Raw genomic sequence first — 15,000 nt, 5'->3', positions numbered from 1 at the left:
CTCCTGGACAACGGCATTAACACAAGATGCCTCTCTTGTGTTCAGATGATAAACATTGGTGCCCTGGAAGAAAGAGGAGTCCCCATTCTCTGTGCCCCCACTGCAGGTCTCTACTGGCTAGTGCCCATGTAGAAAAACACCCCTAAGGTTGTCGTATCTAGGGGAGAGCTCATTGTGGGCACATATTTAGAAAGAGAAAATCCAAGCCTGGGGTCCCGTGGTACAGTGGAGGCCAGTCGCTGAGCCAGGGCTGGGGTCCACTCTGCACGCCTGGCTCATGATATGGCTACAGCTCAGGGCCTCTCCTCGCTGCATCCAAGAGCGTTTTCTTTTTTTTTTTTTTTTGGAGACAAGTCTCTCTCACTGTTTTGCCAGGCTGGAGTGCAGTGGCAGGATCTCGGCTCACTGCAACCTCCACCTCCCCAGGTTCAAGGGATTCTCCTGCCTCAGCCTCCTGAGTACCTGGGATTACGGGCGCACACCACCACACCTGGCTAATTTTTGTATTTTTAGTAGAGATGGGTTTTGCCATGTTGGCCAGGCTGGTCTCAAACTCCTGACCTCAGGTGATCTGCCCGCCTCAGCCTCCCAAAGCACTGTGATTATGGGTGTGAGCTGCCGCACCCGGCCTCTTTCTTGGTTCTTAATACCAAATTGGAAGCAACCCTAGACCTTTCTTCCACTAATCTGTCACCAAGGCCTTCAGATTCCTGCATGTCCCCACCCTCAGCTTCCTTCTCCCGACTCACCCTGCCCACCCGGCTCCTGCCAGGCCCACTATGTATAAATACATTAACCCTCTCCTTCTCTGTTCTTCTAGAGATCACTGGTTTTGTGGTAATCACTGCCTCTGAGTACCTGATCTCACATCAGATGGCAGGGCCCAAGGTGGATTGTGTAAGATACAGAACAAAAATGTAAAAACCAGAAAACATAAAGGAAAAGCATCACATTTCAAATAGGACATAAAGGTCCCTAGATTTTTAATCAAAATATCTTACAATTTTTGCTCTGCTAGCATGAGATCACCAACAAGAAAACCCAACAGGAATACATAAAAAAACTTAACAAGTTGACTTTAATAAGTAAAAATTACAACATTCTTCTCCCAGCAATGAACAATTTCATTTTTTAAAAGTAAACGAGGCCTAAAACAAGGGCACAGGAACAAGTAGTCAGATGGATTCAGGTGAGCACTGTACACAAGCTTTGAGGAAGTGCAAAGGACTGACCTCTAGGCCAGAACAAGATGGAAAACTAGCAGGCCCATCAGGCCTATAACCCAGACACCAGCATGGACAAAACTCAGTTATACTGAATTCAGAGACAAAATTCAGTGACACTCTTCTACCACTCATTTAGGGTTCTACACCGTTTCACTGAGCAGACTTAGTTTTTTGTTTTGTTTTACAAACCTTTGAAACAGAGGGGATAAAAAAATGCAAACTAGGACTATGATGTTAAGACAACCACTAGCAGACAGCTGCGGACAGTTACTGGGTCTGAAGGTGAGGCTTCCCAACTCAGAGAAGTCATTGGGATAAACTCTGCCTCTTTCATCTTTCATCACCCATATCCTTAAAACAGGACAAGATGGGATGACCACACCAGGTAACATCACCGAGGTCTCAAAGTAGCAGCTAAAATGTGCCAGAACTCTTCACCCCGTCTAGGACCTATGTTCCACTCTCAGCAACAAAAGGATCTATAACAATAAGGCTTTAGTTTCTCCTCCGGCTGGACACAATGCTTCAAGTGGCCTTCACTACTCAGAAACCAATTCTACCTCTTTTGCTTTCTTCTTCTTCTTCTTCTTCTTCTTGGTATCACTGTCCTAGAAAGAAAGAGAATGAAAGCTCATAGATACCATCCACTAACAAAGCTATGACTCTCCCAGGAGGAAATCTGGTAAAGGTCCACAGTCAAGCAAGCCTTTTTCAGGACCTGTAAGGATATTTTGGGTTAAATACTGCATGTGACACAAAGTTCTGTGAACCTTTCAGTGACACCCTAGTGGTCTACTTTTGGAAGTGGAAACATTCAGATCACCATCCTACACATCCTCTCCACCCACCATCAATAGAGCTCTAAGTATAAGTGGTAGAGGCCGGGTGCCTCTATCTGTCCGTTCTACAGGGAGGGCAAAAGCACTCCAGGAACATGGGGAAGCACTAAAGGCACTCGGTGGCACCCCACCCCCAGGCCACAGCTCCTCCAAGAAGAGTAACAAAGCTGGTGCCACCTGGGTAATTCTTTCCGCACGCAGGGACTAAGCCAGCCCAAGGAACCTGAACGTGTTTCCACACACCCCATCTCCGGGCTCAGCCCCGCTCTCCAGACCAGCTTTGGCCTTCTTGTCCTTCTTACTCTTCTTCTTTTCCTTCTTGATCAACTGAGGAGCTGCTGGAGGAGTCTCATCACTTTCACTCTCACTGTCTCGCTTCCGCTGAGATGAAAGCAATTGGTTAAGAGTTAGATCTTGGGCAATAATGGACAAGAAAGGTTCAGTGAGTCAAAAGGTAGCAAGGCACCAAGAAAGATCCCAATTGAATCCAACAGGACGTTTTCTGACTATAAACCCGGACAGGGCCTTAGTTTACTGAGGATTTGAAGACAGTCTCATCCCCCAAATCCAAGAAGCCTTGAGGCAGGCACGAGAGGAGGAGCACAGCAGCAGCACAGGGCTTGGGGTGGAAAGGCCCAGAGGAGCTGTTTCTCTCATGACTGCAAGGACCTCTCACAGAAAGCAGGCAAAGCAGGAATTCACATCTGACAAGTCAGAAGCTCCTCCCACACAGCCTGTGCAGGATACTCAGTACCGCCCCCCGTTTCTGAGTGCAGACCTGTCATTCTGTGCTCTAATGCCAGCAGCTCCATGGGGTGGAGTTGCCACCCCATCCTTGACTCTTTCAACACTGGGTGGTGCCAGGTTAAGATGCAATTCTGCTCTCTGCTGAATTTTGTATGGCCTCGAGTGTCCAACAGCCATGGCCTCTGATTTCAACACATCTGTCCTACCATTTGACCCAGGGCGGGGGCCAGAATTGACACACATACCACCACCCATTCTATCACTGTGTTGCTGCCATAGCTGAGGTAGGAGTCGAGGCCGGTCTGATTCCTGAGCCCACATTCCTCCTCCCAGCAGATACGACAGAGAATACAAATCAGAGGAGCCTGCAGAGCCCAAACAAGCACCCCAGGGTATGAGGCAGCATTACCTGTGTATGCACTGCACCTCTGAGGCTAGCGTATATGGCTGGACTGCAGACAGTCACAAAGTAAGACGAATGCCAGTGCCTCTTAGGATTATCTCCCTAAGCACATTCCAAACTGATGACAGCATGCCACTCACCTTCGCAGTTTTTGCTGCTTCGGCAACTACCTGCGGGGCTTTTACCACTTCAGCAACCACCTCTTTTTTGGCAGACTCACTGAAAAAGAGGTAGCAATAGGTCAAATTCACTGAATGGCTTTCCAGGGCAGTACTGATGTTATATAGTGTTATCTGGCAAGTCTAAAGCCACCATCAAAATACTGACACTGAACAGAAGAACTCACCACTTACTGCTGCAGACTGACTCCCTCTAGAGTCCCACGAGCCAGACTAGAAAGGGGTAACTGTCTGCCGTGCAGGCCCACACCCCTAACTGGCCTGGGCAGCCAAAACCTCAAGGGAGCCGAAGAGCTGGTTCCTGTGGTCCTGCATTTAGCAAGTCTGCCCCAAACCAAGTGACTCCCCCTCCCCTGGGCTCTACAACCTCCATGCTCACCTGTCCCTCACCTGTTGTCCATGTACTCCTGCATCCAGATGGCAAGTGGGCTCTCTCTACCCTCCCATCCTCACCTGTTGTTGATGTACTCCTGCATCAAGGCAGCAAGTGTGCCGTCTCTACCCACCCCTGGCTCTGAAACATCCTGCCCTCACCTGTAGTCAACATACTCCTGCTTCCAGGTGGCAGGTGTGCTGTCTGTGGGCTTCCCATGCTTGTCCAGAAGGCCCTGCTTGATCATCAGCTTCTTCTGACTTGCCTGGTGGAACATCAAGGTGTCAACATTAGAATGGTGTCAATGCTGGAAGCGGGCATGGTGACTGCAAAGAATAGAACAAGGTACCTCCCTGGTGTATTCTCAGCAGGGCCTCAAACTCCTCTCCAGAGCATTCAGAATTTGCCCACTAACTCCAACACACACAGGACTTGTTGAAGGTCACAAAGCTTATTAGTGAGAGCCTCTGCAGACATACGTCCCCGCCGCAGCCACTCTACTCTTTTGCCTTTGCACATGCTGCTTGCTCCCACTGCCCTGAACTCTCCCCTCCCCTCTTCACTTCACCAACACCTAATCCACTCTTCACACTGGTGTGGCTTAACAGACGATCCCTTGACCAGACTCCTTGACCACTGTGGACACTCCAGGTGACAGACACCTCTCTGCACTCCTTGGTAGCCACTAACGTGCATGAAATTCGCCATTCCACTGTGTGATTACGTAAGTAATGCCCAACTGTTTCCCCTCATTAGACTGAAATCTCTAAGGCCCAAGACAGGGCCTGTTTCCACTCATCGACAACCCAGAGCCCAGCACAATACAAGGCTGCGGTGGTGAAATGCACCAAGAGCTGCCCAAGTATTCAACAATGCCAAACAAAAGAACCTGGCAGGGCATGCAACCCAGTACCACTTACCTTTGGACCTAAACCCCACTTCCGAGGGTAAGTGTCTCTCTCCATGATCACTCTCTTGATCTTGGCTACTATACCATGGTCGCAGGTAGAGATGACCGCTGTGGTCATTAATGCAATAGCTACAGGCATTGAATAAAGAAAAGAATTATTTGAAGGGGGAAAGAATTGATAATTGATGAGCCCCAATTCTACTGTTGTATGCCACTTTAAAACTTTTAAAACTCTGAGCTACTACTTTAATTGGGGTTACCTTTGCTCAGGATGTGCATATGGAGGAAATACTCCATTATGAGAAGGAGGCCTTTGAAATGATGTTAAACTTCTCAAGTTAGAAAACACCTAACCAAAGCACCTAACGATACACGTAACAGGCTTGCAGCTCAAGACATCTACAGGAATGGCATGCACACTCCCTTTAGGGCCACAGAACCTTTGAAGTTTTAAAGATTCCTTTTCTGCTGCTGTCCATAGGCCATGGCTGCCTTGCCTGCTCACAGAGCTAAGGAATCCTAATGACATGCTTACTTCTGGTACAAATTACACCCATTAAATGAATATCTCTAAGGTTCATTCACTAAGACGGTGCGCAGAGCATTTAAAGTCTTAAGAGACAATCCAACAGTAGCTAAGCTTTCACGAGTTAAAAAACACTGGTACTTTATATGGAACCACAAAAGACTCAAAATAGCCAAAGCTATCCTAAGCAAAAAGAACAAACCTGGAGGAATCACATTACCTGCCTTCAAATTATAGTATAGAGCTACAGTAATCAAAACAGTATGGTACTGGCATAAAAACAGGCACATAAACCAATGGAACAGAATAGGGAACCCAGAAACAAATGCACACACCTACATTTAACTCATTTTTGACAAAGGTGCCAAGAACATACACTGGGTAAAAAACAGTCTCTTCAATAAACGGTGCTGGGAAAACTAGATATCCATATGCATAAGAATGGGAGAAAATATCCACAAACTACCCATCTGACAAGGGATTAATAACCAGAATATATAAGGAACTCAGTGCTATAGGAAAAAAAAATCTAATAATCCGATCAAAAAACAGGCAAAAGATTTGAACAGACACATCTCAAAAGAAGACAAATAAATGGCAAACAGGCATATGAAAAGGTGCTCAACGCTGATCACCAGAGAAATGCAAATAAAAACTACAATGAAATATCATTTCACTCCAGTTAAAATGGTTTATATCCAAAAGACAGGCAATGACAAATGCTGGCAAGGATGTGGAGAAAAGGGAACCTCTGTACATTGTTAGTGGGAATGTAAATTAGTATAACCACTACGAAGAACAGTTTGGAGGTTCCTCAAAAAACTAAATTGAGCTACCTACCATAGGATCCAGCAATCCCACTGCTGGGTATATACCCCAAACAAAGGAAATCAGTGTTATCAAAGAGATCACAATAGCCAAGATTTGGAAGCAACCGAAGTGCCCATCGACAGATAAATGGATAAAGAAAATGTGGTACTTATACATGATGGATTACTATTCAGCCTTAAAAAAGAATGAGATCCTATCATTTCCAACAACATGGATGGAACTGAAGATCGTTATGTTAAGTGTAACGGCCAGGCACAGAAAGACAAACATTGCATGTTTTCACTTATTTGTGGGAGCTAAGAATCGAAACAATTGAACTCATGGACAGAGAAGAGTAAAAGAATGGTTACCAGAGACTGGGAGGGTAGTGGGGGGCTGGCAGGGAGGTAGGGATGGTTAATGGGTACAAAAAAAAAAAAAAAATCAGGCCAGGCACGGTGGCTCACACCTGTAATCCCAGCACTTTGGGAGGGCCGATCACCTGAGGTCAGGAGTTCGAGACCAGCCTGACCAACATGGCAAAACCCCGTCTCTACTAAAAATACAAAAAATTAGCCAGGTGTCACGGTGTGCACCTGTAATCCTACCTACTCAGAAGGCTGAGGCACAAGAATCACTTGAACCTGGAAAGCATAAGTTGCAGTGAGCCGAGGTCACGTCACTGCACTACAGCCTGGGCGAAGGAGCAAGACTGTCTCAAAAAAACAAACAAACAAACAAAAAAGAAACCACCGCCACCAACAAAAAACCAAAAGAATGAACAAGACGAGTAAGACCTACTATTTAATAGCACAACAGGATGACTATAATCAACAATAATTTAAGTGTATATTTTAAAATAACTAAGGTGATAACAGTAAAATAGGATTGTTTGTAACACAAAGGATAAATGCTTAAGATGGATGCCCCATTCTCCATGATGTGATTACTATGTATTGCATGCCTGTATCAAAACATCTCATAAACCCCATAAATATATACACCTAGTATGTAACCACAAACATTTACAATTTAAAAAATAAACATCCCCTCTTACCCATGCAGATTGCTTCTCCTTTGGTGGTGATAACCACAATCTCCTGATTGACCTCAATGCCGTCCTCATATCGAAGAACACCTGGAAGCATGATCTTGGCCCCATAGCAGATGGCATTTACCTGCAGAGATGGCACCATGTGTAAGGGGCCCAGCTGCTGCCCTCCACCCCACTCCTACACCAGAGTAAAGGAGGACAACAAGGGAGTGGGGCCTGACACCAGGAAACAGGGATGGCACTTATAGCCCACTAGCTGCAAGGGGCATGAAGGGACTCAGAAGAGCAACAGCCACCTTATTGTGCTAGGCACCACTCTCCGCACTTTACAAACATGACTCAAAAGTAGTAAAGACTTTCAGGTTTTCAGGTTCTAGAGACTCACAGGTATTTTCATTTTTTATTTTTTATTTTCAGGCAGAACCTCCCTCTGTCGTCCAGAGTGGAGTGCAGTGGCATGTTCTCAGCTCACTGCAACCTCCACCTCCCGAGTTCAAGTGATTCTCAGCCTCCCAAGTAGCTGGGATTACAGGCATGCGCCACCACGCCCAGCTAATTTTTGTATTTTTAATAGAGACAGGGTTTCACCATATTGCCCAGGCTGGTCTCAAACTCCTGAGCTCAAGCAATTTGCCCGGCCCGGCCTCCCAAAGTGCTGGGATTATAGGTGTGAGCCACTGCACCTGGTCCTTATTTTCATTTTAAACATAAAAATAGCCTTGGCATTCCTTAATTGCTCCTCTTTCCTCCTTATCAGGAGAAAGAATAGATTTACTGGAGATCCAGGCAATAACAGGCTCTTAAAGAACTTGAAAACAAGATTACTGAGGCCTGTTGAACCAATCCCACAAAAGTCTTGGTGCAGAATTTATAGGTCAGTGGGTACAAGTTAAGGCTACCTCTCCAGAGGTTCAATGGTACCCAATGCACCCATCTGCCTCATACCATCTCCACTCACCTAGATCTCTTTTGCTGATCACATTCTCCCCTCCCTTTACATTCACCCAGAAGCCAATGGTTTGATAAGGAGGACATCACATTTATGTTGTCCACTGTTTTGTGAGTTTTTTCAACTATTTTGGTACCATCTTTATTTATTACAGCCTATACACATACAAAAAATGCGAACATCTATACAAGATTTGAATATAAGTAATTATCAACTACAAACATTTTAAATATCCAGAAATTTTTATTCCTCAAGTTAGAGAAAAGACAATGTTTTAATTTATAAAAGGCCAACTCTCTGATCATCATAAAAACACAGCTCACAGCCTTGATCTCCTGAGCTCAAGCTGGTCTCAAACTCCTTCCTGGACTCAAGTGATCCTCTTGCCTCAGCCTGCCAAAGTGCTGGGATTATAGGCATCAACCACTGTGCCCGGCCTAATGTGCCTTATTTTTAAGTATGCCTACCATTAAACTTTTACTTTAAATTAGTATACTTGGTTTGGACTTGAAAAAAATAAAATAAAACCCAAGGAAAACAATAAAAAGAGCAAGCCTCATCTTTGGAGTATGTTCTGTCCAAATATAAACTCCTAACCCGGAACTTACTGCACTGTCTTTCATAACCAGCCGTTTATGAGATGTCAACAGCTTTTCCAAAGGGTAAACAACTCGCCGCAGGTAACTCTCATCCTTGTGGTTATCATACAGCCACTGAGCATCAAGCACATCGTGCATTGTCACCATGTGGTCCTGAAAAGCAGCCACATATGAAAATAATTCAGTTTATTTGTATCTCAGCCCATCAGACCCCAAACTTCCTAAAACTGAATGTCACTTGTTTACTAGTCCAAGCTCATTATGTCTTCAGCCTCTTCAGTCCTGGCTCTTCCAGGCATCTTTAACCGTTGAAGTATTAGACCCCAAGCAGGCATTTTTGTAGGCTGGGAGGCAAATGAATAGAATAATACTTTCTACCCAATCATCTCCCTTAGCCCATTTTAATGTCCCAAAGTTTAATTAACAGAACAGGGAAGCTGCCCTGGACTGAACTCAACACTTTGGAAAGCGCCTTTCCCACGACATGAAGCAAGTGGAGTGCCATCAAAGGCTGGCAGATGGTAAGAACCAGCTCTAAAACTTCTAGCCCGTAACACATACCTTTTCACTCATGACTCCAGAACGAACCCTCCGAAGCTCCTGCATCTGACCACCAACTCCCAATAACAAACCAAGGTGCACACATAATGTCCGAATGTAGGTGCCAGCCTCACAACTCACCCAAAAGATTCCTAAGATACACACATACAAAAGAAAGGCAGCACCTACTGTAAATACATCACTGGTTGAGAAATGCAGTTATCCTTCATCTGAGCCACCAAGACTAGAGGTGACAGACACACTTCTTAAAATATAAGCATTCCTGTAAAGATCTGTAATTCTGGCTGGGCGTGGTGGCTCACGCCTGTAATCCCAGCACTTTGGGAGGCCGAGGCAGGCGGCTCACGAGGTCAGGAGATCGAGACCATCCTGGCTAACATGGTGAAACCCCGTCTCTACTAAATGTACAAAAAATTAGCCGGGCGTGATGGTGGGCGCCTATAGTCCCAGCTACTTGGGAGGCTGAAGCAGGAGAATGGCCTGGACCCGGGAGGCGAAGCTTGCAGCGAGCTGAGATCGCGCCACTGCACTCCAGCCTGGGCGACAGAGCAAGACTCTGTCTCAAAAAAAAAAAAAAAAAAAAAAAAAAAAAAAGATCTGTAATTCTGATATTAGCAGAATTTTTAACACTTAGTTGCAGGTATATTCAACATGGTATGTTTCATGGATGGGAGGAAAATAGGCATTGTCTTAAATTTACTTCTGACAACAGAAACTTGTAAGCAGTCAAAATTGCAACAAATAAAAAACACACGCAAAACATACTTTGGTGAAAACACTTACCTTTGAACAAAGCACCAAACTACACAAATGCAGAATGAAAACATTTCAATTCCAGCAGAAGCAGGCATCATAAAAGGTGTAAAAGCCATCTCACTTTACTAGGCACTGTTCACTTTTTCAACAAAAGATAACAAAAACTATTGCCCACAGACAATATCCCAGCTGTAGGGCAGGTTTCAGAAAGTCTTCAACTTCAAGGGCATCTACTTTTAACAAGAGAACAGAATCCTGAAGAATGTGTTCATACCCACTCACAGGCCTAATGACCCACCTAATCTTCTTTCAGGATCGTATTCAATCATTTTGCTCTCGTAGATGGTCCTCACTCGGAGCTGCCTCTTTACTGCAGCAATAAGTGGGGGTCGCTGGAATAGGGCACCTGTCAGAGTTTCTAGGGCCTAAGAACGAACACAAACCAAAACACCTCATCAGAATGTACATGTGCAGTCACTGGTCCAGGCTGGCTGCGGCAGCCGACTGAAAAGGGCACAAAAGGAGTCAGTCAGATGTCTAGGAGCTCAGAGATCCAAGTCAACAAAGGGTGTCCTCCCTACAACTGCAGACTTACCCTAGAAAGCTGGGTCCCCCCTTCAATAGCATTGTGCAGCCGGACAATCCCCACATACTCTTTGCCTGAAAAATGACAAAAGAGTAGTCAGGTGTGGCCACTGAGTTTTCTGTTTTCCATATTTCTTACATGCGCAGTCACTCCCATTTTGCACAGCAGAAAAGCGGCAGTTTGACCTTGTGTTTCTATAAAATTTGCATTAAGAGAGATTTCATGGTGATGATGTGGGAAAGAATGAAGACAGTTTCTCACTGGGAATTCAATGTACTGACAGGGACAGTAGAACCTGTCTGGAAAAAGCCTTGCAAGATAAGCAGGCTTTTCTCAGACAAAAATGAACGAAGGATACTTTAGGCAGAAGCGGTAGCACAGACTGAGAAGCCTGGAGTGACAAGCTGAAAGCTGAACCTGGACAGAGTTCTGCCTCCAGGCTACAAATGGATCCAGTCAACTTGATGAATACATGCTTAGTATGTGGAATTCCAAAAAGGGCGGACCACCAAGATCCGACAGGGGACAGAACGTACACAGAAACCAAAACAATATCCTTGCTTTAGGATTTTTTTTTCTTAATGAAGAAATAGTTTCCAGCAGACAAAACGTAGAAGGGAAATACAGAAGGCTTTTCACTCTAGCCAGTCCTTCCCTCCCTCTCCCACATACCTGCACTCTGTTGTGACTTCACCAAGCGAGTGGCTCGTTCTATGCACACGATTAAACAACCAGTCACCTTGGGATCCAGAGTACCACTGTGCCCTGTCTTCTCCACCCGAAGTATCCGTCGAATCCAGGCTACCACCTCATGGGAAGAGGGGTTAGAGGGCTTGTCAAGATTAATGAAACCTGTCCTGGAATGGAAAAAAAAAAAATTAATGTATCACCCACTCTTATGCTCCAACGAAACAACAAATCTGAAGAGTTAAAAAGAAAAATAATTCACCGTGGGCACAGGTTATATATTCAAGACAAAGCTATTCCGGCATGCCACTGCCTTCTTGAATAGCTGATGTGAAAGCATTTTCAAGAGAAAGTAAGTTTGCACAGTGCCTCCTCCCAGCACTTACCTGATATAGTCCCCAATCTCTCTCTTCAGAGGATTTGAACCACATGCAAGAGGTGTATAGTGTGTTGTCCTTACATTCAGCTTATCAAAATTCTACAAAGCAACGACACAACACAAAACAAAATACCATGTTGTCAGCACATGGAAAAAAAAGAGTACCACTATGTGGCCCACAAACTGGCATAGTCTGCAAGATGGAGTAAGTGCAAAAACTGAGAACTGTTTACAAACTTAGCTATTTAACATTGTGGGGCCATGTATTCTACAACAGTGTAGAGTGCACTGCAAATTTTTTAAAAACTTCGTTCTTCATTTCAGATACCTTAAGGAATCCTGCTTTAAACTGTTATCAGTGGGAATTTCCTAAAGTCAAGGATGCCAGCAGTAAGCATTCTCAATCAACTGTTTAACACTTTGAAATAACGTAAAAGCAGGCATTCACCTGATGCACAATTTTAACCACATACCTTTAGCAAAAGGGGCCACTGGGACGTGTCCAACTTAGCAACTTTGGATTCAGGTTTGATAAGAAATTCTTCAGCATGTTGTATTTCCTTCGACAGGACAGAAATATAACCTATTAAACTTCCCACCCGATTTTGAACAATTCCATTACTGCCACGGAAATGTATGCCTTTTAAATAGAAAACAAGGCTTCCTATGCCTTTTCACTGGGACCTCCAAGGGAAAGAGAGAGAAGAAATGAAATGCCAGTAAGATGGGTCCAAACATTTAAAGAGAAAGGGAGATGGTGAGTCTGTGAGTGGCATAAGGAAGAGAAATTCAGAGAGAGCAGTTGGTAAGGCCAGCACCATTTAGTAAGCTATGCCTGAAGGACACTTGGACTGTCTGGGGCTGTGTCATTTCAGTGCTTTTTCGAATCTACACAATGACTACCAATGCTGGCCCATTCCTTGGAAACCTTTAAAAACACTTCTTTCCTTTAGTTTGTTATTTAAGTAAACTTTCTTTTTAGTCAAAGTGAAGTCAAACACATTACTACTCACGGCTACATCTTCTTCTGGCAATGACTTCCGCTCCTTTTTCTTCTTATGTTTCTTTGGCAAAATAATTACTAAAAAAACAAACACAGGATTTGGGAATTTTCCCCAAGAATAAATGAAACAAGAGTTTAAAATAAAGACCGAAATTAGGGCAGGTAGGAAATGGATTTTAGGTCTACAATTACAGTCACATGCCACATAATGTTTTGCAAGGACAGACTGTGTATGTGACGGTGGCCCCCATAAGATTATAACAGAGCTGAAAAATTCCTACCTCCTAGTGATGTCTTGATGATCCTGACCCTGTGTAGGTCAAGGCTACTGTGTGTGCTGTGTTTGTGTCTTAGTTAACAAAAAAAAATTTTTTAAGAAAAAAATTAAAAAATTTTAAAATAGAAAACTTATAAATAAGGATATAAGCAGAGAAAATATTTACGTACAGCTGAATAATGTGTTTGTTTTAAGCTAAGTATTATTACAATAGTCGAAGTAAAAAGTTTATAAAGTTACAGTAAGCTAAGGTTGATTTATTCTGAAGAAAAATATATTTTTATAAATTTAGTGTAGCCTAGGTGTACAGATTATAAAGTCTCCAGTAGTGTAATGTCTGAGGCCTTCACATTCAGTCACCGACTCAGCAAGCTCCATTCATGGTAAGTGCCCTCCTCTACGGGCGCACCACTTATAACCTTGTGTACTATATATATATATATATATATATATATGTACATACATACATGCGTATATATAATATATATATGTATATACACACACACACACATATATATATATATATATATATTTTTTTTTTGTTCTCTTTGAGACAGTCACACTTTCCCCAGGCTGGAGTGCAGTGGCAGGAACTCGGCTCACTGCAACCTCCGTCTCCAGGTTCAAGCAATTCTCCTGCCTCAGCCTCCCGAGTAGCTGGGATTACAGGCGTGTACCACCACGCCCACCTAATTTTTTTGTATTTTTAGTAGAGACGGGGTTTCACCATGTTGGCCAGGCTGGTCTTGAACTCCTGACCTCAGGTGATCCGCCAGCCTGGGCTTGCCAAAGTGCTGGGATTACAGGCCTGAGCCACCGCGCCCGGCCCTGTGCTACATTTTTACTGTCCTTTTTCTGCTTAAACATGTTTAAATACACAAACTCTCGACGCTGTGTCCCAACTGCCTACAGCATTCCGCATAGCACCATGCTGTCCAGGTTTGAAGCCTAGGAGCCATACGCTACACCATATACAGCCTAGGTGTGTAGTCGCCTATGCCACCTAGGTTTGTGTAAGACCCCTCTGATGTTCACACAATGATGAAATCGCCTAACGACCCATTTCTTAGAACGTATATCCGTAGGTAAGCGAGAAAACAAAGTGTGTAAGGCCAAATGTATGGGTCGCATGGCTGGGTAACTGCAGGCTACTGCACGTGTCGGCTTCCCTTCCGGTTCACCACGTGGCTATGGCAGGGCTTAAACATCCCACAGAAGCGCTCACGCAGGGGGCCGGAAAGTTCCATAAGCGACCACTCGACTGTCCCCGCGGGCTTGTGGCCTCTAGAACTTTCTTGCAACTCGGAGCTCTATCCCTGCTCCGGGGTCCCTCGGCTCCTTTTCTTCTCGGCCCGTTTCCACTACCCTTGCTCCCCTAGTCGCACGGAGCTGTAACGGCGGCGTCCGGGCTGGCAGCAGCACAGACACTGCCACGTCCCCCGCCACCACGGGTTGGGCAGCACGGCAGATGTCTTTCGACGGCGACCCGGACCCCAGGGAGGTGAGAGGGCCGAGCCCCATCATGCCAAGTCACCGCGACGGGCTCCCACTCTCGCGCCCTTGCCATGGAGCCAGGGCCGAGCGACAAGGCCGGCTTAAGGCCGGGCGGTGAAGAGGCCGACACGCCGGCGGAAACCAGAGGGAGGCGTGCGCGGGCCCCGATACCATCCCCTCCACCCCCGTTCCCCGAGTCGCCCGGAGTTAGCACGGCCCGGAAGCCTGCAGCCCTTACCTTCCGCATCCGCCATGTTACCCTGCCCCGCGTGCGCGCCGCCCGGTCCACAGCCGAGGGAACGACCGCAGACTCCCGCCGCCTTGGTCCCGTCAGGCCGCGCTGCTAGGACCCACCCACCCGCGCACCGCCCTGTGCGTGCCTTGCCGCGGGGCGGGAGGGGGCGGGGCCATCCCGGGGGCGGAATCCGAGGCGCGCGCTGGTCGTCCGCGCAATGCGATTTGCTGGCTCGGCCAGTACGGAGGGCGAGACCGCGCATGCGCTTCGAGCCTCAACCAGCCTGGTTGGCCCAGGCTGGAAGCGCGAGTGCCGCCCGCCCCGACAGCCCGGAGTCTGTGGGCGTGGCCCCAGCTGTAGCTGGTTCACCTCCGGGTTTAGCTCCGCGCCTGCGCCTGGGCTCACGG

At 45.9% G+C, this 15,000-nt stretch overlaps 1 protein-coding gene and 2 non-coding genes across 3 annotated transcripts; all 3 read right to left on the bottom strand.

Moving 5' to 3' along the window:
• Nucleotides 1-952: 952 nt before the first annotated feature.
• DKC1 (dyskerin pseudouridine synthase 1) lies at nucleotides 953-14,830 on the bottom strand. Its single transcript, XM_003279324.3, has 15 exons — nucleotides 14,597-14,830; nucleotides 12,598-12,665; nucleotides 12,058-12,144; nucleotides 11,592-11,683; nucleotides 11,191-11,375; nucleotides 10,528-10,592; nucleotides 10,231-10,357; nucleotides 9,177-9,307; nucleotides 8,625-8,768; nucleotides 7,071-7,191; nucleotides 4,688-4,806; nucleotides 3,929-4,032; nucleotides 3,356-3,434; nucleotides 2,309-2,446; nucleotides 953-1,834 (listed from the first exon to the last, which is right to left on the bottom strand). Exons 1-15 carry the CDS (start codon nucleotides 14,610-14,612, stop codon nucleotides 1,766-1,768), a joined length of 1,545 nt encoding a protein of 514 aa, XP_003279372.1. The 5' UTR covers nucleotides 14,613-14,830; the 3' UTR covers nucleotides 953-1,765.
• On the bottom strand, nucleotides 3,503-3,631 carry LOC115833449. The gene has a single exon (XR_004028881.1). It is a non-coding gene; the product is annotated as a small nucleolar RNA SNORA56 (small nucleolar RNA).
• LOC115833444 lies at nucleotides 8,951-9,082 on the bottom strand. Its single transcript, XR_004028875.1, has one exon. It is a non-coding gene; the product is annotated as a small nucleolar RNA SNORA36 family (small nucleolar RNA).
• Nucleotides 14,831-15,000: the final 170 nt, after the last annotated feature.

Source organism: Nomascus leucogenys, chromosome X, assembly GCF_006542625.1.
Source record: "Nomascus leucogenys isolate Asia chromosome X, Asia_NLE_v1, whole genome shotgun sequence".
Lineage (NCBI taxonomy): Eukaryota > Metazoa > Chordata > Mammalia > Primates > Hylobatidae > Nomascus > Nomascus leucogenys.
This window is presented reverse-complemented; position numbering and strand designations above follow the sequence as displayed.

Coding starts and splice junctions, on each gene's coding strand:
- DKC1 (XM_003279324.3), bottom strand. Junction 11,376..11,591: donor GAGATTGGGGACTATATCAG/GTAAGTGCTGGG, acceptor TTTCCATTCCAG/GACAGGTTTCATTAATCTTG. Junction 4,807..7,070: donor AGGAGAAGCAATCTGCATGG/GTAAGAGGGGAT, acceptor CAATGCCTGTAG/CTATTGCATTAATGACCACA.